General features: G+C 42.8%; 1 protein-coding gene across 3 annotated transcripts in view; it reads right to left on the reverse strand.

Annotated features, from left to right (window-relative positions):
- Nucleotides 1-5,321: 5,321 nt before the first annotated feature.
- LOC103359667 (golgin subfamily B member 1-like) overlaps nt 5,322-24,064 on the reverse strand; it is a 44,204-nt gene continuing 25,461 nt past the window's right edge. For all 3 annotated transcript variants that reach the window (XM_008285133.1, XM_008285132.1, XM_008285131.1), the window contains 11 exons: nt 23,469-23,637; nt 23,269-23,373; nt 11,195-22,522; nt 10,851-10,933; nt 10,101-10,137; nt 9,655-9,804; nt 9,007-9,129; nt 8,384-8,484; nt 8,214-8,306; nt 8,015-8,129; nt 5,322-7,006 (listed from right to left, as the gene is read on the reverse strand). In XM_008285133.1, coding sequence (XP_008283355.1) covers nt 6,848-7,006; nt 8,015-8,129; nt 8,214-8,306; nt 8,384-8,484; nt 9,007-9,129; nt 9,655-9,804; nt 10,101-10,137; nt 10,851-10,933; nt 11,195-22,522; nt 23,269-23,373; nt 23,469-23,637 — 12,463 coding nt within the window. In that variant the 3' untranslated portion in view covers nt 5,322-6,847. The remainder of the gene's footprint in view (nt 7,007-8,014; nt 8,130-8,213; nt 8,307-8,383; nt 8,485-9,006; nt 9,130-9,654; nt 9,805-10,100; nt 10,138-10,850; nt 10,934-11,194; nt 22,523-23,268; nt 23,374-23,468; nt 23,638-24,064) is intronic.

Raw genomic sequence — 24,064 nt, forward strand, 5'->3', positions numbered from 1 at the left:
GAACTTGTAGAAACACCTTAACAGTTCAATTTTGAAAATAAAATGACTCGATCCTGAGCTTCAATGCATCACTGAGCGTCTAAGTCTTTGCTAACATTCAGAGGAATCAGGATGGAACAGATTCCCTCCTCCGTGGCGAGGAGGAGGTCACCACTGCTGCTATCGATCCTGCGGATATCAGGAGGATCAAAGTGGGACGCCTGCTGATGACATCTCCGCTGATTTATCTGAAAAGATTCCTTCCCCAGAGGGATAAAAATCATCTGAGGTGTCAGGGGGGGAATTCGGTTTAGCTCTGTAATGATGATTAAACAACGTGCCGGGACAACAGATAGAGGTCTTATCAGCCAAGATGAATCATCTGTCTCATGTTAAACCACCTTTGTTGCACGTGTAAGTATAATCGCTGCTGGTTTTCAGTGTTTTGCGTGCAGATGCATTAAGATGCAGACGGGGTCATGCGTTTGTTGAGTTACACCTTACTACCTAGCCTACTTGCACTCTCTCCTCCACCAGCACACATCGCTGGTGCCCTTGTTTGCCGCTCTCCATTTCTAACACTCACTCCATCTCTGAAAGCACATTAATCATAGCAGTCTCCCACATGTTTTCACCTCTACCTCCTCCCCGCCCCTTTTCTCCTACTCCTCCGGTTCTCTTCCTCTGGTGCTGGAGGCAACTGGGTCACCTGCAAACTGGAGGACTGCTGCCTTCACTCTGCCTGGGAAAGAGACGGATAGAAAGAGCTTGAAGGCTGCAGGAGCAAAAACCGAGATCTACTTCTTTTATTCGAGCCAAGTCTGAGTGGTTTCCTGCAGAAAGATCCAAACTGACTTTATGTCAGTGTGAAGTGTGAAAATTGCACAGCGTATAAATGTGGAAACGGGTGATTCATCCTTGTCGGTAACAAAAAGAAGAAAAGTGTAATCTTGGACAAAACTGACTGCTGTGGTAATAAGCAATAGATTAAAATGTGACGATGTAGTAATGAAAAATCAACGTGAAGGCAAAGAGATGTGATTTACCAGAAAACAGCAGCTTGACAGAATTTAATATTAAAGACGCTCTGAGAAAACCTGCCTCTCTGCCTTTAACAGGACCGCACGAGATGAGATTCTGTCAGGAACGAGAAGAAAAGGAGAATTTCCTCATTAATATTTATGAGCTGGAAGCCTGGCCGTAGAGGATTTAAATCAGCTGTTGTATCCCGCAGCTGAAATAACTCCTGAAAAATGGGACAATGGGCCAAATCCACGAACAATACAAGGACAAGACACAGGAGCCACCTCTCCCATTCACACTAACAAACCACCCAGCTACATAAAAGCTTTGTTTTACACATTAACAGACTGTGCCATCTAGTGGATTCATGTACATGTTACATCATATGTATGCAGTTGAGCCCAAAATTATTCATAGCCGTCCAAATTTTTATTCATAGTAAGTTTTTATTAAAGTAATGGGTTTCTTTTGGCTGGAAAAAACATAAATACACCCAAGTAAGAAATTCAGTTAGAGACATGAATGGTACATTTAGACTATTTCTATGTGATTTTAGGTTTATACTACAAGTGTCATGTCCAGAATTGTTCTGTCTTAGTCAATGCCAAAGCCTTTTTTGCCACCACATCAATCAGGCAGTTCTCATAATTGCTAATAGTCTTTCTGCATATCTCCTCTGAGACTTCCTCCTCTGTGATGATCTCCAGGTCTTTGAGGTTTGAAGGCTTCCTTTTCATCACTTGGGCCTTCAGTTGTTTAGATTTGTTTTCTATTAACCATTTCATCGCCACTCTGACTGTATGTGTAAGATCCTTGTCTTGTTGGATGCAATGCGACACACAGGGTTGTAGGTTTTCCTGCAGACTACCTGATGTTAGTAGTTCTCCTTTCTCATGATGCCATTTTCCTTAAGGAGGTGGTCTGGCCTATACCGGCTGACAAACACCCACAAAGCATCACATTCTCACCACCATGTTGACCATGGATGCTGTTCTTGGTGTTAAATGCTTCTCTTTTCTTTGGTCCTGGTGTCCAAAAAACTCCATTTTCATCTCATCCAGCCACAGGACTGAAGACCTTTCTTTGAGGTCCAGCTGAGCTTTTGTGTGTCTGCCTCTGTGCTCTATGGTTCGAGCTCATATAGACCAGCTTTGTTCAGTATTTGTCTGACTGACATGCTGCTACTATAATCGCCCAGGTTCCTGAGGATGGTCTTGGTGGTGATCCTTGGATCCATTCTGCCACAGAGACTTTTCACAGTATGGAACTTCTTGTGCTTCTTGATGTCTACTTTACACTGTGGCCACTTGGAAACACTTCGACGTGGCATTATAGTCTTCCCCCACCTTGTGAGAAGCCACAATGTTCAGGTCTCACTTGTTTAACAAGCTGACTAAGCTCTTTGGTTTGCAACTGACAACTAGCTGGCCAGAGAAATGTTGTGTATGAAAATGCTCCTAAACATGGGAGTAAATACTAGGACCTTTTGCAGTATAGAATAGTAATAATAGTATAGAAGCTGCATTTTCTCAAAAAAATGCGACACTTTCAAGAGATATGAATAAGTTTGGACGTTGCAGTAGTGCTAAAATGTTGTAAAAAAATTAGTTGAAAACCACAGAAATAGTTGAAAGTCATCATTAACATCCATAACACAACATCTTACAATGTTTTGAGATTTGTGAAAGTAATTTCCTGCCAGAATAAACTAACTTGTTAAATTAAAAAAATTCCTATCAATCAAAATGTATCATGGGTGTGAGTAATAATTTGGGCTTAACAGTCAGGGTGAAAACAAAATGAAGTGCTCAGTGCTACTAGTAAAAAAAACCTGCTCATGTTTAGCCTCCTTTCTCACACAGCCAAACAAAAAATAATCCCAAAAAAAACAATTTCTACATCCTCATATAGTTTCTCAGACTAATTTAGCGTATTCACAAGAGGAAGAAATGCAACACAAATAAGCTAGTGTTTTAAAAAGGGCAACACAAAATGGAGTTTACATGAAGCTAATCGCGAGCTTGCTGTGTTAACTTACCGGAGATTTGCAGTTTTAATTAAAAAAATTTTTTTTTAAAAGTTAATTAACGCCAAAAAACGTCCTTCAGTGTCCCAAAACAAAAGAATTTTTTTTTTAAAGAAATAAAGTTTAAACCAGAGTCTCCTCACTACAAACTGTTGACAAAAAGCCAATGAATACTGTTGGTATTATTAGAAATATTACGACATTGTGTTACAGCGCCATCTGGTGGTTGTTTATAGGATCACCACAATTAATTCCACTAATGTGGGCTACATGTACATATTTTAATTTTTTACACATCTTCTGTTATTTATTAACACAGCTGCTTTTAGCGGGTTCCCTGGACCTTTATCAAATGCATATTAAAATAATCAAAGGGTCAGCACCTGCAGTGTATTTGGGGGTCATGAAATATTGTCCTTTGGCACACTGTAGAGTTTTACATTTCATTTATCATGTCGTTTCACCCAAATTACCAAAGAAGGTACACAAATAAAGCAAAAATGAGAATGTCCTGGATTCTTCTCAGTAGATTCCGTCTATTCAGATAGTTAAATACAATTTTAAACACATCCCTCCATTGGTAAATAGGAGATGAATGGATTTTTTTATGACCAAAATACTCAGCTGCAACACCTCTTTTTAGAAACATAGCTGTCTGGACCATCCACCTCCACAGAACACATGTACAGTTTTATCCAGAACGACTTCCTACTGAAGCAACAGTCCCTCTTTCTACTGTTTCTACTATTTGTAGTGTGACTTGTGAGTCCAGACATCACTGGACGAGGGCTCTCCTCCTCACAAATCCCAGTTTAACCCCTGTGACCTCCACAGGTTTCATTAAAACTTTTCCTTTCTAATCTCTTGCATGAGGATGAAAAATGACTTTTAATGTGAAGAGCCTGCATGTGATAAAGAAATAATTGAACAAGTGTGTTTTCACCATCAAGGAATACACTCGACTGCCTGCAGAACATCAAAACTGTTATATTATTACTGAATTTTTGTCTAGTAGAAAATGACTCATCTTCAGTGTGTTTCAATAAAAAATATGGAAACACTACCTTTTATTATAGTAGTCACTGTAAATTGTAGGATATAATAATGTGACAGATAGAGCCAGAGCTCAGAAAACCCATACTGTTACTTCAAAGCTAAATGGCCTCCTCTGTTCTGAGGCTGCCGTCTCCGGGGGAATCGCTCTTCGTGTCCCTGTACGACTTTTGAGAGCGTTGCAAAATGTGGGTCTGCAGAGAATAGACTCTGACAGATAGTTTTCCTGCTATTAGGCGCTACTACAGCTGCTCCGTTTACAGAAATACAATTAAACACACAATGCAAGATGCAAAACCTCTTGTAACACAGAAAAAGGTAGTAATATTTCCGTGCAGTGCATCTTCTCCCCAGTCTGAGCTCATGTTCTCAGGTCTGACTACCATCATATTTAGCTGCACTCATCCTTCTCGACTCTGACCGATCTCTGGTAGAGAAGCATGGCATGATGCTGCCCCCACCGTGCCTCGTAGTTAGGAGGCAGTGTTTTGAAATCAGGCCAAACTTATCAGTTTTAGTCTCAGCGAGTCCCAGAAGTGCTTCATGGGAAACTCGAGAAGAGAACACAGCAGCTAATCCACCGACAGTATGTTCATCTTTGTGCTACTGCATTTGGTAACACTTTACATCAAGGTACACATGTGGTTAAGCACTAAATTATTCATGCTTTCAGTGAGTTTTCATTTGATCAGTGGGTTTCTTCTGACTGGAAATGGCATAAGCAAGTGACTGAAGATGCTAATAACAACTTTGGATATAGAAGAAATAAATTTAAAACAAATCACTAATGTGTCACTTGTTTGTGTTATTCCCTGCTAGAAGAAATACATGTCAAACAAAAATTCACTAAAAACCTAAATTTGACATGAGTATTGGTATGATCTCATAACAAGCAAGTGACAAAAGATGGTAACGGGGTATGAATAATTTTGGCATTTTTAGTAAAACTGTAAGAAAAGAAAATCATAGAAATAATTCAGATGTATCATTACCAACTGTAACAAAACTTCTTACACTCTTCTGTCACTTGTTTGTGTTATTTCCAGCCAGAAGAAACCTATTGGTTGAATAAAAATTCACTATAAATCAAAATTTGGCATCAGTATGAATCATTTTGGGCTCAACTTCATACGTCTTTGTCACAAACAATTCTTCTGATAAAAGTGAATTCAAAGCCACTACCTGGCAGCTGTGACAAAAACATGACGGCAGAGACTCTGTAAAAGACACGTCACATGAGTAGAGTGAAGAAATCTTCAAGAAGCTTTATTAAACTTCGTTCGAGATGGTGAAGGGTGATCTGAAAAAGTTCACCTCTGACACAGTATTGCACCGAGTTCAGCCTCGTGTCGTCAAAAGGCCGACTGCATCGCTAACTCTTAAAAATAGAGGCAGTAGAGAAAATATGCCATCTGAACATTTTTCAGTAGTTAACCTTTGTTTTTTTTTTTCTTCTTCTCATAAATAGATTCGGTTCATTGTTCCGTCTATGGATCACACTTTTATGTACACATCATAACAGCAATCAGCAACTGGATCAATGAAGAAGACAGGAGGCATTTTTAGCCTCATTCCTGTCTGGTTCGTTGATCTTATTTCATCTAATCGACTCTGTTTTCAAAACAACGAAGAACAAATGTACAGTCAGGCAGAGAGGATAGAAATGCATATATACATACATAACAGATACTGTACAGCGTACCTTCTGTGGATGCACATAAATACAGGAAACTCTTAAATACAAACAGTATGTACTTTCATATCTGCAGCGTTAACCGCAGCACGTTTTCAATGGCACACCAAGATACCGAAGTTAAATTAAGGATATTTTTTTAACCCACTGTCTCCCAGTAACTTTGAGGGGGCATGGGTACTCTCTCAAACTGCCAAAAATACAGACACCTTTGGCTTTAGGGTTTAAAGGGAACAGGGAGGGAGAGGTGTAGTGCTTCGAGATGAGTATATACACATTTGGAGTTTCAGTGCATAGTTTAAACTCAGCATTACGATTATGTGCAACTTATGACGTCAGGCAGGCAAGAGAAGCAGCAGCTGGTGTCGACGTTTGGGTTTCGGGTGTGTCACCGACAAGGAGAGGAGATTTAAAACAAGATTCAGACGGTAACAATAACCAAGAATGGATATGGCTTTCTGCACCTTCTTAGGCTGTTTTGAATTTAGGTTGTCTTCGGGCTTCAGTCAACTCCTGCTTCGGGCTTTCTATTCTCCTTTCTAATGTGGATTTTAAAACAAAAAACTGTTGGCAACAAGGTGAAGTAATCAAGGAATGCACCTTGAAAGAAGGGCAGAGTCATGCTTTAAGGCTGGGTGTACCTACAAGATTTCAGAAAACAAAAGAACATGTCATTTAAGCTCCTCGAACAAAACCTGAATCTAGGTTGGAGATGCTTGACAAAATTCCATTAAAGCCAAGAGTTCATGAAACAGAAGTGGCTTCTAAAAGCTGACATCTTTAACTTTCCATGTTGTCAACAACGACACCAGGAAATGAACTGATAAATGTTATATTGTCTCACATTGCAGAACATGTGCAGATAACTTTAAGATGAAAATACTATTGATTTACTGGGCAAGAATAACCAGGTTAGCTAAGACTCAACATCTTAAAGTACTGTACGTGTGTCGTTGTAGTGTGTTACCATGCATGCTAGCATATAAAAATGCTGTACTCGCTGAAAACAAACTGTCTTTCAGCTGTCAGTTTTAATCGTGGGCCTGTCTGTGTTGTTTCCCAGAGCGACGCTGCTACAGGGCACCGGTGAGGCACATGAGGACGAGGATGTGGATCGTGAGCAGGTAAGCCAGGAAGAAATATCGAGAGCGAGCGCGACTCGTCAGCAGCCTGGAGAAGTAAAGGCTTCTGCCTCTGAGCCACCGCCGACACGCCACCATCCCACCTTTCACCTGCAAGTACAAACAACAATGACATTTACTATCAAGAAGCCACGAGGAGCAACCAAATAATATCTCTGTGGACTGAAATCCTTCCTCCTCTTCAACCAAGGACAAAACAACCTGCATGTTATCTGTGTATAAACTAATTAACTCGATCTGCTAGCATTATTAGCCTTAATGCATTCTAAATAACAGCCAGTAATTGCAGCATATGAAATTACTCAAACCTGGTTATTTCAAGCAGAAATTACAAAAACTGACTCTAAACAGAGCAGCTGCCCACATTTGTATTTTTTCTGAAAACAGAACTACATCAACTGGTGAGTCCATCACAAGAACTAATGAGGAATGTCACAGACCAGCTAGCTGCTGCTTTCAGATGATCTGCCCTGTTGGTTGTTGAGCTGTGATACACAAGCTGCTGTTTGCAGAGTTTACACTGAACCTTTGGAACAAAATGCAGCCACATCAACGACTTCTTTGACATGGTCTCAGTTAGTTTGCAGTCGACCCCGAGTCCCAGCAGAGAAATGTTCCCAGCAGTCTTCATCAGGTTGAATCAGTTCAAAGTTGTGACCAACTGACCAACCAGTTCACAATCATTTTCTCTGTCAGTTTTTTCAGACAGCTACATTTCTGTTTGAAATCCCTGCTTCACTTCTGCAGCAAAGACATCAGGAGATGCTCTGAACTCGTCTTAGCTGGTAAAATGTGATCATTCAGAAACTCCTGCACTAATTCTAAAAGCCTCACTGTAAACAGACTGAAAACACTGACTTGCTGAGCAACACTTGTGCCACAAAAACAATAATTCAACACTCTCAGCAGGAGCTGTTGTCACACTGCTATTCCCTCCAATCACAAATGATCCCCATTTCTTTAAACCTTATTTCCAGTTCCTTGTAGTCAAGCTGGTCTGCTTATTACACAGGCAGTGGTGATGTGAACTAAACTCATTGTGTGATTAAAGGCTAAATAATGCTGAGGCAAAAAGAATAATAAAGTCCTTTTGTGTACCTTTCGTGTTATCAGAGGCTGATTCGGGTTGAGACTGAGAGCTTCCCACTCCTCCTCTGTTTCCATCTCGATACTGAAGTCCCTCTGACCATCTCTAGACAAACTGGAGGCAACACTGCACAAAAAGACACTTTTAGAACTTTCTGCACTGTTGGTAGAAATGACAGATTATCTGTAATCGACTACATTTGACTCTCACCTCTTTGCTCGGTCCTCAGCGAGACGCAGAGCCTCCTCAGCAACCTCCCTCCTGGACCTCTCATCAGCCAGACTGAGCTCCACCTCCAGCAGCCTTAACACACATATAAACAAGCATGTTAGTATGTCTGTGACTTGTGCAAAAATCTGAAAGACGGCTGCTGTCGTCACCTTTCTCTGAGCTGACTGGCTTCAGCAGTTTCGGTCACCATGGAGTCGTTGCTCTTCTCCTGTGGGGCTCCTGGAGCAACCTCAGCGTTTACCAAACCCTGCTGGTAGAGACGCAGCATCACGGATAAGCACACATTTAGTTTTGATGCAGTTTATGTGAGAGACATGAAACAAAGTGGGGGGAAAGAAGAGTTAAATTAGGGATGCCAGGGAGGCGGAACATATCAAACACACAAGGATATCTTCAAAAATTCTCAGCTTCACATGGAAACAAGGGGCAGAACTTGTGCACAAAAACTTAAATGTTTGAAGCACAAAAAAGGAGAGGAAAGCCTTGAGCTGGCTGCAGTTGCTTCAGGACAATGTGTCCGTCCACAAAGCACAGGTGGTCTGGTCGAGAACTATCTGGCTTATATATGACTTTCTCTGTCCAACACAAGAAGAACAGATGAAAGAATGACAGAAATGATGCACAAGCAAGTTATATTAAGTAGTCTTTGACAGAATTCAGCAGCAGCTCAGACTTTGAAGTATGACCAGAAACAGCAAACAACCATGAAAAGAAAGAACAGAAGAACAGCTACAGTCTAGAGCAGCAGCGTGCATGTGATTCTATCATGTACCTGTGCCTGGCTCTGGACCTGGGTTTCCAGCCAGTGGCAGCGGTTCTGGGTGTCCCTCAGGGTTTGAGAAACGGCCCTCAGCTGAGCTGCAACAGCCCCTTTCTCCTCCACTGACTGCTGCAGCTGTGGGGTTTTAGTTGTGAGGAAGTCGGGGTGAAAGGGGAAGAAGGGAGTTTTTGCACATTTAAGCATTCATACTTATCTGAGGTTTTTGTCAAAAATAGTGAGAAAAAAACTGTGAAATTAAACACTGAATGTTTTAATATTATTGCTGTGTTTTAATCAGACAGCTGCCTGCTTTACACAAGTTGATTAACCCTTAAATACTGTTCATATTCTTTGTGTTCACCATGTGGCCCGGGTCAAAATAGATCAGGAATTTTCAAATCTTGAACTACAGATCTGTCTAGACTGTATAAATAGGCTATCTGACATTGACAAATGGATGACTAATCCTTACTTAATGTTTCAGAGAGCAGGAAGAGCATATGTTTTTGATTTTACACCACTCGTTTTTGGAGAGAACTAGAAATCTACTATCACACAGTACAATTTCCTTTTTTTTTAACAGCCATAATGATTCAAACAACTTTGTCAGGACTTAACTGACTTCAGCTGCACACTGAGATGAAGTAAGATGCTTTATACCTTGGCATTGAGTTGTTGGAAGTACTGGTCTCGTTGTTGGATCTCATACATGCAGCGCTGCAGATTCCTGTGAAGCTGCAGCCTCTCTGCCTCCAGCCGACCCACCAAGTCCTCCAGTCCACTCTGACCTGCCAGAGCAACTGTTTCCTGCTGCATGGAAGGAAAAACAAGACAAAACAAAACAAACAAAAAAAAAAAACAGGAACAACAACAATGAAAATTACTATTCATTAAATTAAAACTAAAACTATTTGTGTATACATATGGGAATCATGCTTTCATAAGCCAAGAGCAAATGGAACAAAGTCGCATTCTCTCCTTTTAGCATTACAATGACGGGTTTTGAGTTTTTCTTACTTCTGACAAGAAACCCAGAAGTTACAACACCGACACACACCCATACAGTCTTCAGACAAAGGCAAAGTCGATTCACAAGTTTAACATACCTTGACTGGCAGTGGCTCTTTCTTCTCAGTGTCAGACCTAAAAAACAGGAAAAAACTTTAATGTCCAAAGCAAACATATTTGCTCCTGTCACATTTTTACTCACTTTGGGCTCATTTTTCACAACAATATAAAGTCCTGCACCTCTATGGAAACAGTAAAGCCACTAGTAGAGTGAACTCAAAAATGTGATTTGTGCAGTATAACACATCTATAACGTCATGAACCATCCAAAACACAAAGAGAAAAGTTACATTTCTTTTAATATTTATTTACTTTTTTTAAAAATTGGGGATCAGTCACATCAATTACAACCTCTATACAGTTTGTGTTTTCCAAACTACTCTGCACATCACCACTAGAAAGATATTTCACCATGATGAATGTATCTTCCAACAACAAAACCCACTCCTCTGTATGCTGCTTTTGAACGATGCTGCATTTATGTTATTGGTCAAAGATCAAGACTTGGTTAATTTCCATGGCAGAACTGCACATCATACACTAGGACTATTGAAAGGTTGAAAGTCAGACAATTATTTCTGCTTTCACAGTTTCTGGGTGATGAATTGCATGGTTTTGGTGATTTTTTTGAAAAGACGACATGCGTTTCAAAGCTGCTGGTGGGTTTTGGAGTTCAGAGAGGTAAACATTTCGCCTACAACCTGGTGGCTGTTGCGATGTTACGTTTCCATGCAGGAAACACCGTGCACAAGCTGACCAGTGAGTAACAACAAGGTAGAAGCTTTTACCTCAGATGTGCTGTTTCTTCCTGGTAGCTGCTGCCTTCTGTGTGAACCGTTTGCTGTAGTCCGTCCATCTTCTGCTTCGTCACCTGCAATGACATCAAAGAAAACGCCATCCATCACTGATCAAGTCATCTTCAAAAAAAGAAAAATATGATTGACAAGAGAATTTCACAGACACCAGAGCAGCCCAACAACAAAACAATACCATGCAAGTCAAAGCAATGGTATGCAAATCCAAAATAAAACCATCTACGTTGACCCTGCATGCTGTTTGCAAAAGGAACCACAGCAGAGAAATGAGTGCAAGCAACAGCCAAACTCAAATGACAGCTGATGACTTGACTTACCAAACCGTCCTTCTCATTCTGGACGTCACTTCCTTTTGAGTTTTCCACATTTGCGCCAACGGCAGCCTCGGGGCTCGACCCCAGCCTGGACTCAAACACCCTTTTGGCTCCGACCAGCTCGTCCATCAGCCTGTCGCGGTCGTTTTGCAGGCTGGCCATGGATTTGGAGAACGCCGACAGCTGCCTGCTGTACGTGCTATTTTCCAGACTGACCTGTTTCAGTTCTTTTTCCTTCTCTGACAAGGCCTTCGACAGCTCATCCAGCAGCTTGTTCAGCTCAATGTTTACGTCTTTGCTCTCTACAGCTTTCAGCTTATGAACAAGGATGTCCCTCTCTTTGGCAAACATGGCCAAGTCCGAGGTGGAGTCCTGCAGGCTGCGCTCCATCTTGTTCAAGGCTGCCTGAGTCTCTCTGAGCTCTTCGTCGTATCTGTTCCTGAGGATCTTGAAGTCCTCGATGAGCTGGTCTCGGTCGTTCTGCAGGGCGGCCATGGCTTTGCACAGGGATTCATTCTGAGCCTTCAAGTCTTTGTTCTGCGATTGAGCCTCTGATAACCGTTGCTCCATCTCCAGTATTTCTTTGGCGAGTTCTGCCACCCTCTGATCCGCCGTCTCTCGCTCGTTCCTCATCAGCTCCACCTCACGCTCAAAGGCGTCCAGCTCACCGTTGTATTTGTCCTCGGCCTCCGCTAGCTTCTTGTCCGTTTCATTTTCCAGCAGCTGCATTTTGTCCTTGAGCTCATCAGCTGACATTTTCAGAGAAAGGAGCTTCTGCTGCAGGTCGTTGCATTCGGCTGCTTTGGCCGCCACGGCTTCCTGCAAGTCTGTGATCACTCTGCCCTCATTTGTTGAAGCTCTTTCCTTCTTCTGAGTCGATATTTCAGCTTCCAGATTTGAAATCTGAGCTTTGAGTTTAGAGTTCTCCGCCTTTAATGTGCTGCTGGCCTCTTCTTCCTTTTGCAGCTCCAGCCGAGCCTCTCTGTGCTGCTTCCCAGCTGCAGCCTTTTGGGTTTCGAGGTTTTTAATGACATCCTGCTGCTTCTTCAGCAGCACCTTCAACTGGTTGTCCTTGAGGGATAAAACCTGATTTAAATCCTCTCTGTAGCGAACCAGCTGAGCCCTGAGCATCGCGTTCTCTGAGTTGAGATCATCCATTTGATGTAGCAGCTTCCTTATTTCGTGTTTAAGGCCTCTGGCTGCACCGCCTTCCCCGTCAGCGGAGCCCTCTTTCCCCTTTAAGCCCAACTGGCTCTTTGCTTCCAGTATTCTGTATTCTGACATCAGTCGCTCCCGTTCGCTTTGTAAAGACACCATGGAGTTCTTGAATGACTCCATCTTAGCTGCCATCTGCTCCTTTTCCTGGACAGATCTGTTTGCTTGAATTTGCAGACTTTTAACTTTAGTCTCGAGCCCTCTCAGCTCTTTGTCAGCCTTTTCCCTTTGGTAGCGTACAGATGTTAACCTGTCCTCATAAACGGACACCTGGGTGCGATAGTTAGCCTGGAGCTGCTCCAGGTATCCTGACATCTGTCCGTCCCTGCAGGACAGCAAAGATGAGATCTCGGCGTCTTTGCTCTGAAGGAGTGTTTTGAGCTGCAGAGAAATTCCCTCCTGCTTCTCAAAGTCAGCTTGAGTTTTGTCGTTCTGCGACTGCAGAAGGAGAAGCTGAGCATCCGTGTCAGCACTGATCTTCTCTATTTGCTGGAGATGAAGCTGCATTTGGGAAATCGTGTCTTCTTTGTCGGCGAGCTGTCGGCTCAGCGTGTTTTTATCTTGTTCTATTCTCTCCACCTGAGCGCTGAGTTCCTTCACCTGCACCGTCATGAGCTCTGCGGTCTCGCTGAGCTCTGCATTGCTTGCGCTCATGACAAACAGCTGCCTTTGCTGTGCAGCAGCAGCAACAGAATATTCATTCAGCGTCCTTTCCAGTCTCGACTTGGTCACTCGTACTTCGTTCACCTCTTTATCTTTCAATCTCATGTCCTCCAGGAATCTTTTGATCATGAAACCTTGCTCGAGGAGCTGGCTATCCTTCTCATGTAAGGTCTTTTGGTACAAATCGTTCCACAGTTTGGTAGCATCGGCCCCATGTGGAGTGGAACACAGAGCAGACAGCTTTGCTTCGTTAGACTCGGCTGCTCTCTTCAGAGTATTTATCTGCAGGTCTTGAGAGTCAAGCTGCTGCCTCAGTTCATCAGCTCTTTGTGTTTCTCTGTCTTTTAAATCCTTGAGGTCATCTATCTGTTGCTGCAACACAAACTGACTCTCCATGTAAGAGTTTATTTGTGCTTCCTCTACGTTTGGTGGTGTTTTCTCCACGGCCTGTTTATTTTGCTGTGATATCTGAAGAGCCAGCTGGTCTCTTTCAGACCTAACACTCTGAATCTTTTCTTCGGCCTCCTGGAGGAGACTCTTCTGCGCAATGACCTCAGCTTCGACTTGTTTACTCCTCTCCTCTAAAACTGATGTTTTCTCTGCACTTTTCTTCAGATCTTTCTCCAAGTGCTCGCAGGCTGAATGCGAGCTCTTCAAAGAGCTCTCTAAATCTAAAATCAGCTCCTGGTATCTGATGCAGTTTTGCTGCAGCTGATTTATCTCCTGGTGCTTTTCTTTGAGCAGCTCTTGCAGCTCTTTTCTCACATTCTTGGAGCCTTCGCTGCCTCTCTGAACTGTCTTCAGTTTCTCCTCCAGCTCTCTGACCAACTTGAGCTGCTCCTGTTCTTTTTCTTGGCGAACTCGATCACTCATCTCTTTACTTGCTGCGAGCTGAGAGGTCAGTTGTGCGTTTTGAGATTGCAAACCATTTATGGACTCGGTCAGTTCATCGATTCTTTCAGAGTTCTTGATGATCACAGTTTCCAAATATTCATTTTCATTTTTGACTTTGTCTGAGATCTCTTGAGCATTTTCGAGCTCCTCCTGCAGAAGAGATTTGTCGTCCTCTAAGATTCTCACCTTCTCGTTCAGGCTAATAGTGTCCTGGCTGTTTCTGTTAATAACGTCTTTGAGCTCTTTAATGGCGTCATCTTTCTTCCCCAACTGCAACTCGTGATCATTCTGTATCTTCTCGATTCTCTCTGACAGATTTTGCTTCTCCTTTTGTAACAATTTGTTGATTTCCAACTGAGCACCAAGCTCTGTTTTCTGGGCCTCAATCTGGGCGGTGAGGGAATTATTCAAACCGAGTGCTTCATCGAGTTTAAGCTGCATGTTGTTTGTGTACGTATTTGAATCCAAGTTCCTCCTCTCCAGTGAACAGCTAGCCTCTTCAAGCTTTGCTGCCAGTTGGCTATTTTCAGCCTGCGCCTCAGTAAGTTTCCCTCTGAGATCCTCTAAAGACTCGTTCAGTTGGCAAATCTCAGCTTCCAGTTGCTGGTTATTATCACTGAGCTCACACATTGCCGTTTTGTGGTTTCCATCCACCTCAGTCAGTTCTTTCTTAATTTTCAGATTCTCTTCCTCCAGCGTTTCGATCTTCAGCCGTTTCTCTTTGGCATATTTCTGCATCCTCTCTTTAATTCTTTCATTTTCCTCCTCCATCTCTCGGGCTTGTTTCTCCAGATTCTCCATCTCAGTCTCGTGTTTGTGTATTTTCCGGAGGGCCTCCTGCCTCTCTCTTTTAGCCCCCTCCAAAAGCTGCCTCATCTTATCCATTTCACTGCTGACGTTTTCATAAGCTTGTAAGAGAGACTCGTACTCTTGTTTCAGCTCTGCGTGCTTTGACTTCCACTTGGACAGCTCCTCCGTTTGAGAGTCTTTAAGAGATTCAAGCTGGCAGGAAAACGCTTGTTTCTGCTGAGTGATGTTCTCTATGGTGAGTTTCAAACTTTCACAGGCTGCAGACAGACTGCGATTATCATTAAGGATGCGATCGACTTCAGCGCTGAGTTTGTCTTTCTCTTTGCCGATGGATGACACGGAGCTTTCCAGGTCCGTATTTTGTTGTTTCAGTTTCAACGCTGACGATTCCAGAGCTAAATACTCGGCTTCTTTCGCTTCACATCTCGCCGACTGCTTTTCTACTTCGTCTTTGAACGCAGCCTTTTCTTTCAAGAGTTCTTTCCTCGAAACTAAAGCTGCTTGAAGTTTCCTGGTTAGAAGAGCGATTTTGCTTTGGTTATCCTGATCGCTCACTCTGGTGCCATCGTCTCGAGATTTTTGAAGCTCATCAGCATCTGTTTTCATCTTTTCAACAGCAATTTCGTGCATTTTAGTTTGCTGTTGTAATTGCAGTTCAAGTGCAGCAATCAGTTCTTCCTTTTCTGAAACTTGAGCCCGAGAAACTAACAAGGCATCGTCTCTCTCCTTCAGTTTCACTTCAAAGTTTTCGGCACATTTGCAAGAAAAACAGACGCCTTCTTCCTGCGTGTTGCATATTTCAGGTTTTTTCTCGTGCAGCTGCTCGTTTACTTTCTCCTTCAGCTGCTTGCTCAGCGTCGTCACCTCGTCTCGCAGTTCATTGATCAGTTTGAAGGCGTTTTCTTTTTCGTGCTTCAGTGAATCCAAATTCCTCTGTGTTTCAGTGCAATGCAGCTGGGCATTTTCAAGCTCCTGAGTCAGAAGCCCTTTGTCCTCACTGAGCTGCTGCTGTGTTTCCTCTAACAGCTTTTGGATGGCTAAAACATCTGAACATTTCTGCGAAACTAAAGCAGCTGCTGCCTCAAGTTCCACTTTCATCTGATTAATTTGCTCCACAAGAGACTCCTTTTCTTTCATTATGATCTGATACTTGTCCTCACTGGCATGCTTATGCTCCTCAGAGAAGCCTAGCTGGGTCTCTAAAGCCGTGATTTTATTTAATAATGCTTGATTCTCCTGTTGGGTGTTTTCCTGATATCTCTCAACTTCTGTCACTTTCTCCTTTACTTCTGCCTCGGCTTTCTCCAAGTCATTTTCTACCACGTGTAGCTTTGATTTCAGAGCTTCTGCTCTTTGCTCCATGACTACGAGAGTTTCGTCTTTAGTTGCCATCTCAAGAGAAACGCTCTCAAATCTGGATTTAACAGTTTCCAGCTCCGTTTGCAAGCTCGACAAAGAGTGGCACTGGCTCTCCTTCTCAGCCAAAGACATCTTCAAGTCTTGTAAAGTTTTATCTCTCTCTTCAACAAGCTGCCTCAAAGTGTCCAGTTCATCCAGATAAGACAAAGAGGTTCTATGGAGGTCTTCCAGCTCCCTGATCTTCTCATCGAAGTTCAACTGGACAGCGTTGAGCTCGTTTGTCTGCTGGCAGTGTTGTTCCAAAAGGGCCTTGTAGTCGTCTTTCAGCTCAGCGAGTTCTTGACTTAATTTCTTTTCGTTTTCTTGAGCCTTCTTCATCGTCTCTTTGCGTGCCAGCAAAGCAGCCTGAGCCTTTTTCTGCAGCGTTGCTTTTTCTAGCTTCATCTGTGCAAGTTCATTTTCCAAATCAACAGCGCTGGCACTGGAGGAGGATTTGTCCTTTAACTCATCTTTACACGTCTTGATTTCATTTTGAAGCTCTTCTAGTTTCTGCATCAAACTATTTCGGTCTCGCTCGAAAGCTTCGTCCTTCCCAGCAGCACTGGACTGCAGCTGCTCGATGATGGAGTCTTTGTCACCAAGTGTTTGCAATGTTTCACACAAACTCACTTCCTTCTCGTTTAATGTGGTTTCCAGTCTTTGTTTTTCTGACTGTAATTGCTCCACAAGTCTTTCTTTTTCTGTTTTCTGTTCGAGAATCTCTCCATCTTTCTCCAGAATTTTCTTTTCAAGAAGGGAAACATTTTCTTCATACATGTTTTCTGCAGCTTGAGCTTGATTGGTTATTTCATTTAACTTATCCTCTAAAAGTGAAATCTCACTTTTATTGTTCATACTCTCTTCTTTCTGGTTTTCATATTCGTCTATTCTTTTCAGCAGATCTTTTCTCACAACCAGAGCAGCTTGAAGCTTCTTCTTCATGGCATCTTTTTCTTTAGAAACCTTAGCGAGCTCACTCTTTAGGTCGTCTTTCTCTTTAATCAGCTTGACTTTCTCTGAATTCTTGGTCTCGATTTCACTTTGAGAGCCTGAAATATCTTCTTCAAGCCTCTTCATTGCGGTTTTCATGCTCTCTAAATGTGCTAATAGAGAACTGTTCTCCTCACCCAGTTTCATTCTCTCATTCGAGGCGGACTCCATGACTTGGGCGATGGATGCATCTTTTTCCTTTAACTGCTGGCTGAGTCCAGCAAGTAGCTCCTTCTGCTGATCTATCTGAATGCTCATACAGCTGATTTGTTCATCTTTTGCTTGCAATTCAAAATGTAAAGACGAGTGTTTTGCAGCAGCTTCTTTCATTTTCTCCACTTCAGCATCGAGCCGAGTTTGTAAATGCTCTACTGTCTCTTGCAAAAGAGAAATTTGCTGAACCTTCTCCTCATTGCTCCGCTCTCCTTTGTTAGATATATTCTGTGTTTTTTGCAACTCGTTTTTCAAAACGTCTACCTCAGACTGGTGCCTTTCTTTTAACTGTTTTACCATTTCCTGCAAAGAGGACTTTTCTCCATTTAAGGCAGCGGAGCTTTCAAACGCTGATGGTTGCAAGACAGACAAATCTTTGTCAGCTAAAAGTTTCTGTAACTCATCTTCCACGTCTTTCAGAGCCTGCTGCAAATGATGGTTCTCATTATCCTTTTCCTGGATAGATGCTAACATCGTCTCAAGTTGAATTCTGGATGCTGACGCCTCCAACTCTTTAGCGCTCAGTTGATCAGAGCCATGCCTTATTGCGGAGGAAGCCTCGGCTAATTTCTCCTGCAAACTGTCCAAGTCCTGTTTCAAAGCATTAACTTTAACATCTTTAGACTTCATTTCATTCTCAACACTTGTCAGCTGTTCTGCCAGTAGATTCCTATCCTGCTTTTCCCTATCTAGAACTAACAGCCACTCTCTCTCAGAATCCTGCAGAATTTGTTCTATCTTTTGAACGCTTTCTTTTAACTGAGAAAGTTCTTCGTCTTTGGCACTAACCTTTGCTTGAAGGCTCTGCTTCTCGGACGCCATTTTCTCCATTATTTCCTTCATGCCGCTGGACTGCTGCTCCATCTGAACCTGCAGCTCCCCCTGCGACGCCCACTTCAGATGAAGCTCTTCCTTCTCTGCAAGAAGCTTCCTGACTTCTTCTTGCAAATGCGTGTTTTCACTACTGACGGAAGAATGAAGCTTCCGGTGCTCTTCCTTTGACACGCTAATCTCCTCGTTTAGCCTTTTGTTTTGCTCTTCTAGCTTCTGCATTTCTGAAACCAGCTGCGATGCGTGTTTCGCCTGAGCTGTGTACTGGCTATTAATCGCGTGGAGGGCCATTTCTCTCTGCTCGAGGTTTTCCGTCAGCGCGTTCATTTGTGCCACGACCTGGAGGTGTTGTGATTTGAGTCTTTCTATTTCGACAGTCAGCAGCGACACGCTTGACTGATGGGAAGCGAAAGCCTCGTCCTTTTCCTTTGACAGACTGGAGTTCAAGACTTCGGTTTTACCCAGTTTGTCATGGATCACAGACAACTCGTTTCTCAGTGTTTCTACGGTGGTCTTTGCTGTCTCGTGTTCGTTATTGGAGACCTCCAATGACGCCCGAAGACTGGACACCTCATCCGTCCTTTGGGAGAGTTGCTTTCTCACATCCTGTAACTCCTCTAAGTTGGCGGCGAATTTCTCTTGCAGGTTGTTGAAGGCACTTTGCGTTTCACCTGCAGACTTGTTGAGGTTTTCAGACTCGACGGACAGTGACTGGATTTGATTCTGTAGCTGCGACACCAACTCTGTGCTTTCCATGAACTGAGCTTTGAAGAGTGAAGCCTCATCTGCTCTTCTCTGAACATCCTGAAGAGACTTTGACTGCTCCAAAAGTGCTGCTTCTTTTTCTTCCAAGGTCTTTTTGAGATTTTCCACTTCAGAAATCTGCACTTGGAGGCTGCTGTCGAGCTTTGCGACAGATTCTTCAAGGTGTGAAATCTGTTCTTTCATGCTCTCACATTCTGCCTCTTTGGCTTGTAGATGAGAATTCAACTTTTCAACAGCCGCGGATGAATGACTTTGATATTCAAGACTCGACTGCTCGCTTTTCTCCAAAGTATTTTTCAGCGTGGATGACTCTGAAGAAAGACTCTCGACCTGACCTCTGAGTTTACACAAAGAATCTTCAAGCTCTAAAACTCGTGTTTGCAAACTCACATTGTCGTCTGCTTTCTGCTTCAGCTGCTCCGCCTGATCTGCAATCGCACTGTTGAGCTGCTGGATCAAACTCTCCTGTTGTTTCAGGGTATTTTCTTTCCCTTGCATGCCTGTGTTAAGAGTCTCCTTCTCTGAAAGTGCCATTTTGAGTTCGTTCTCTCTGTCACTCACTTGCTCGTGTGCTTTAGACAGCTCTGCTATCCTTTTCTGCAGCTCAGATTTCAGCCTTGTGTTCTGCTCATTCAGCGCCTGAATGCTGTCTTTAAAATCGACGATCTCTGCCGTTCTCTGGCCCTCCTCCTGCACCAACTGCTGATTTTCTGCAGTGAGTTTCTGCACAGACCCTTTTAGGTTGGCAATTTCAGCCTCCATCTCTGCAGCGTTCTCATTCATGGCCCCGAGCTGGCTGCTGAGTGAAATCACCGACTCATTTCGTTTATTCAGCTCATCTTTGTGGCTCTGAAACTCGTTTGTTACTTCTTTTAATGCCTGTTCTTTTTGCTCGATCTGCCGTTTTGCCTCTGAGCACTCCTGCCGAAGTGACTCCACCTCAGCCTGCGCCTGTGATATGAGCTCTTTCTGTAGCGTGACTTCATTCTGATAAACACTACACTCCTCTGCTTTCTGCTGAAACATGGTGTCTTTCTCCATTAGGCCTGATTTCAGAACAGCTCCCTGCTCCTGAAGCATCGATATAGTGTCCTGAAGCTGCAACAGCTGTGAACTCTGCTCTGACACTGTTTGCTCTTTGATACTCAAGGATGTGCTCAGCTGACTAACTTGCACATTTAGGCCATTAACATGCTCTTGTAAACTCTGAAGATGTTCCTCTCTTTCTTTTAGCGCTTTCAACAAATTACTACATTCACTTGTTTTCTCGAGCAGACCTGCAGAGCTCGACTTATTTAACTCGTCTGCTGCAACAGTTAGCTCTTCTTTTTCCGTCAGCAGGCCGTCGATTATTTTCCGACTGTCTGAGATTTGAATTTCAAGACCAGAATTTTTATCCTGCAGCAAATTTCTCTCAGCAGTTAGTTCAGAAACAGACTTAATGTTCGTTGCTAGCTCCTCCTGTAGTCTTTGATTATCCTCCGTCAGGCTGCTAATCTTCGTGCTAAAACTGGAGTTCTGTTCATGAATTGCTTTAAGCTGCCCTTGGAGGTCAGATACAGCCTGTGTTTGCTGAGAAAGCTCCTTCTCTCTGGGCTCACAGGCAGCATGAAGTTGGCGGTTTTCCTCAGCGAGAGCCTGGACGTGGCTGTTTAAGCTAGCCAGCTCCGTTTGCCGCCGCTCGGCTTCACTCTCAAGCTTTCTGGCGTTTTCTTCCATGATGCTAACAGTCTTGTTGGTATCATTCAGCTCATCTTTGTGCTTCTGACACTGCTCTGTTGTATTTATCAGCATTTGTTCTCTCTCAACAAGCTGCTGCCTGAGTTGTGAGCGTTCCTCGTTGAGCGATTCAGCCTCAGCTTGTAGCTTTGTCATTTCCTCCTGTGTCTGTTTAAGCTTTGCATCATTTTCCATCAGCCCAGACTTCAGACTGCGTTCTTGTTCCCGAAGCAGATCCAGTGTCTCCTGAAGCTGTGTCTGCTGATTTTGTTGGGCCTCTTTTTGTGCCTGAAGATCAGCGGCTGTCTGTTCTTTTTCTGCCACGTCATGCTGCATCTGCTCCACCTTAGAAGTCAAACCCTGCACTTGTTCCTGCAGTTGCGTCACCTTCTCCTCCCTCTCCCTGAGTAGCTGATTAAGATCACTACATTCATTAGTTTTTGCCAGCAAGATCTCTGAGTTTGAGTGTGTGCTTTGCTCGAGAACTCGATTTAGCTCAACAGTTCGAGCAGTCAGCTCATCTTTATCTTTTTGTAGCCCTTGAATGATTTTGTTATTTTCTGAATGCTGCGTCTCCATCGTAGATATTTTTTCTCGCAGCGACTCCATCTCGGCTGTAACCTCTGAAATGTTTTTCACGCGCTCGGTTATCTCCACTTCTAGCCTCTCTTTCTCTTTTGTAAGGCAATGCACTTGATTCTCCAGGCTGCCGTTAAGTTCAAGAGCAGATGTAACTTTTTCATTAAGCTCAGTTACATTCTGCTTCTGCAGGTCAGACTCCTTGTTCAGCCCTTCAAGCTTTCCCTGCAGCTGCTGTTTTTCAGCCTTCGTGTTTTTTAAGAGGTTCTTGAGTTTGGAGATGTTTTCAGACTTGTTTTGCATTTCGTTGCTCAATTTCTTGTTTTCTGCATCCCGGTCTTGCAGCTCTGTGTTGAATTTCTGCCTCTCGTCCTTCAGCGTATTTTCCAGTGAAGCTATGGTTTCCAGTTTCTCCTGCATGGCCTTTTTGACGTGCTCCTCACTCTGCACTTGCTCCTCTAATTGTTTGGACAGTGTCTGAACATCACTATTATATTTCTCCACCTGTGCTAAAAGCTTGTTTTGTTCCTCCTTGGAGGATTTCAGCTCTTTTTCATACATCTGTTCTTTATCATTTAACTCTTGCTGTAGTTTTTCGTTGCTGGTATTTCTGTCCTTGAGCTGCGAAGCCAGTCCCTCCGACTCCTGTAGCTTTTGTGCAGATAACGTCAGCTGTTCCTTCAGTGAAGTGATGTGTGTTTCACATTCAGAGAGATGATTGCGATGGCTCACAGTCTGTTTCTGGATCTCCCCTCGAAGCTCCTGAATAGTTTTCTTATCCTCCTCAGTCTGTTTTATCAGATGTTCCACCTCAGTCCCGTTAGACTCTCTTTCCTCTTTGGCCTTCACTAACTCCATCTCAGTGTCCTTGAGCTTCCCGACCAGCTCTGTCATCTTACTGTTCAGGGCTTGCTGGTCTGAATTCTGTGAGTCTCTGATAATCATGGCCTCCCGCTCTGCCTTACTCAGAGCGTTTTCTACCTGGACCAGGCTCTCTTCTTTGACTTTGATCTCCTGCTTTAGCACGGTGACCTGTTCTGCATACTCAGCCATGTTCCCAGTGAGGATTGAGATCTCCTTGTCCTTTTCCGACAGAACATCTTTAAGACTATCAATTTCCCGCTCACAGCTCTGAAGGTCGTGAATGAGCTGAGCTCGCTCTTCCAAGTGGGCGCCGTTTAGTTTGTCCAGCTCCTCGTTTGTCTGATCCAGCTCGGCTTGCAACGTTTCGATTGTTGCTTCTTGTTTTTGTGTCTGAAAATTATGAGATAAAAAACAACAAATAAATATTGAGTTCTCAACATGGGAAACTCAGAGTAAAATCTGATAATGCGGTCCATTTTACACACAAAAATTACATCAATTAAACAAATTTAAATACAATTGAATGATGAGATTACATTAAAGCTGACTGAAATTGTTAGTTCCCTGAATCCCAAGTACTTAATGCACATTTGGTTTCTCTTGTCTCATTTTTACTCACTGTGGGCTAATTTTTTACTGCAATATGAAGTCCTGCAACTCTAAAGAAACAGCACAGTAATGGCCAGAATGACAGAGAACCCCAAAATGTCTTTTGTGTCATATAATACACTTACAATATGATAAATCACAGAAAAGAAAAAAGTTATTTCTTTGACTATTTGTTCTACAAAAATGGAGAAAAATGGAATCAATATGTGCAAGATTTTTTTTCCAGTGCTTCAGATTATTACCAATAAATTGATGTTTTACTATTACCATTTTGACAAACTCCACAAATCTTCTTTTTTTCACATTATTCTGCACATGAAAAGCCTACAAAAATGCCCAGAAACTGCTTGGGGTTCAGATTTGACTATGAAGAAGTGTTTATGTTCCATATATTCAACAGCAGTGAACTTTTTGGCCAAATAAATTAACAGCATGTTGAAAGCTGGCAATGCCTCACCACTCTTACAAAAAGCTGTTAATTTTGTAAATTATTCCACACGATTCAGTTTAATTCTGTTAAAGCACACCTTCTCCTTCAGCACACTCAGCTTCTGCGTGAGGTCGGCCACTTCTGCCCTAAACTCAGAACACTGTTTCTCCGAGCTGCTGCACTTCTTGGAAGTGCTGTCGAGCTGGAAGAAGAAAAAATGAACAACAAAATGACCCACTGTTGCATACTGAAAAAGCTTTTCAAAAATGAAAAAAAAAAAAGAGCCACAGCTCTTACGTTGTGCTCAGTCTGAAGGAGCTTCTCAGACAGCTCTTTGTACTGAGTCTCTTTTTCACTCAGTGATTCTCGAAGGCTGCTGATGAGCTCGAGTTTCTCTGATGTCTTGGCCAACGTATTCTCCTTCTCAATGAGGGAGCTTTCCAGACACTCCTGAGTGTCACTCAGCCTGAAGGAAGGGAAAAAAATCACAATCAGTTACAGCAAATTAATTATATGTTCTGAAATAAAATCTAAAAAATCCATTTCAGTTTGCATCCTGTTTGTTCTTGGTGCTAGTTATGTGATGGATACAAAAAAAATCACACATATTCAATGCAATAATTTAAGTAATTAACTAACATTTTCCCACTCACGTATGATGCAGAGTCTCTGATCATTGCATAACAGATCCAATATTCTATATATCTTAACCCATGGAAGTGAGTTTTTTTAATCTCATAACACTGAACTGCTGCTAAATTTAAACGAACTGGACGGATTCAAATCGAGTTTTTAAAACAGGGCTTTGCTGAAAAACTCGAATCATTCCACTGACAAATGTTGCAATTGTGATGGTGTGTTTGCAAAATAAAATGTGACTGAACAACATCGAC

The sequence above is a fragment of the Stegastes partitus genome, unplaced genomic scaffold, assembly GCF_000690725.1.
Source record: "Stegastes partitus isolate 25-593 unplaced genomic scaffold, Stegastes_partitus-1.0.2 Scaffold388, whole genome shotgun sequence".
NCBI lineage: Eukaryota > Metazoa > Chordata > Actinopteri > Pomacentridae > Stegastes > Stegastes partitus.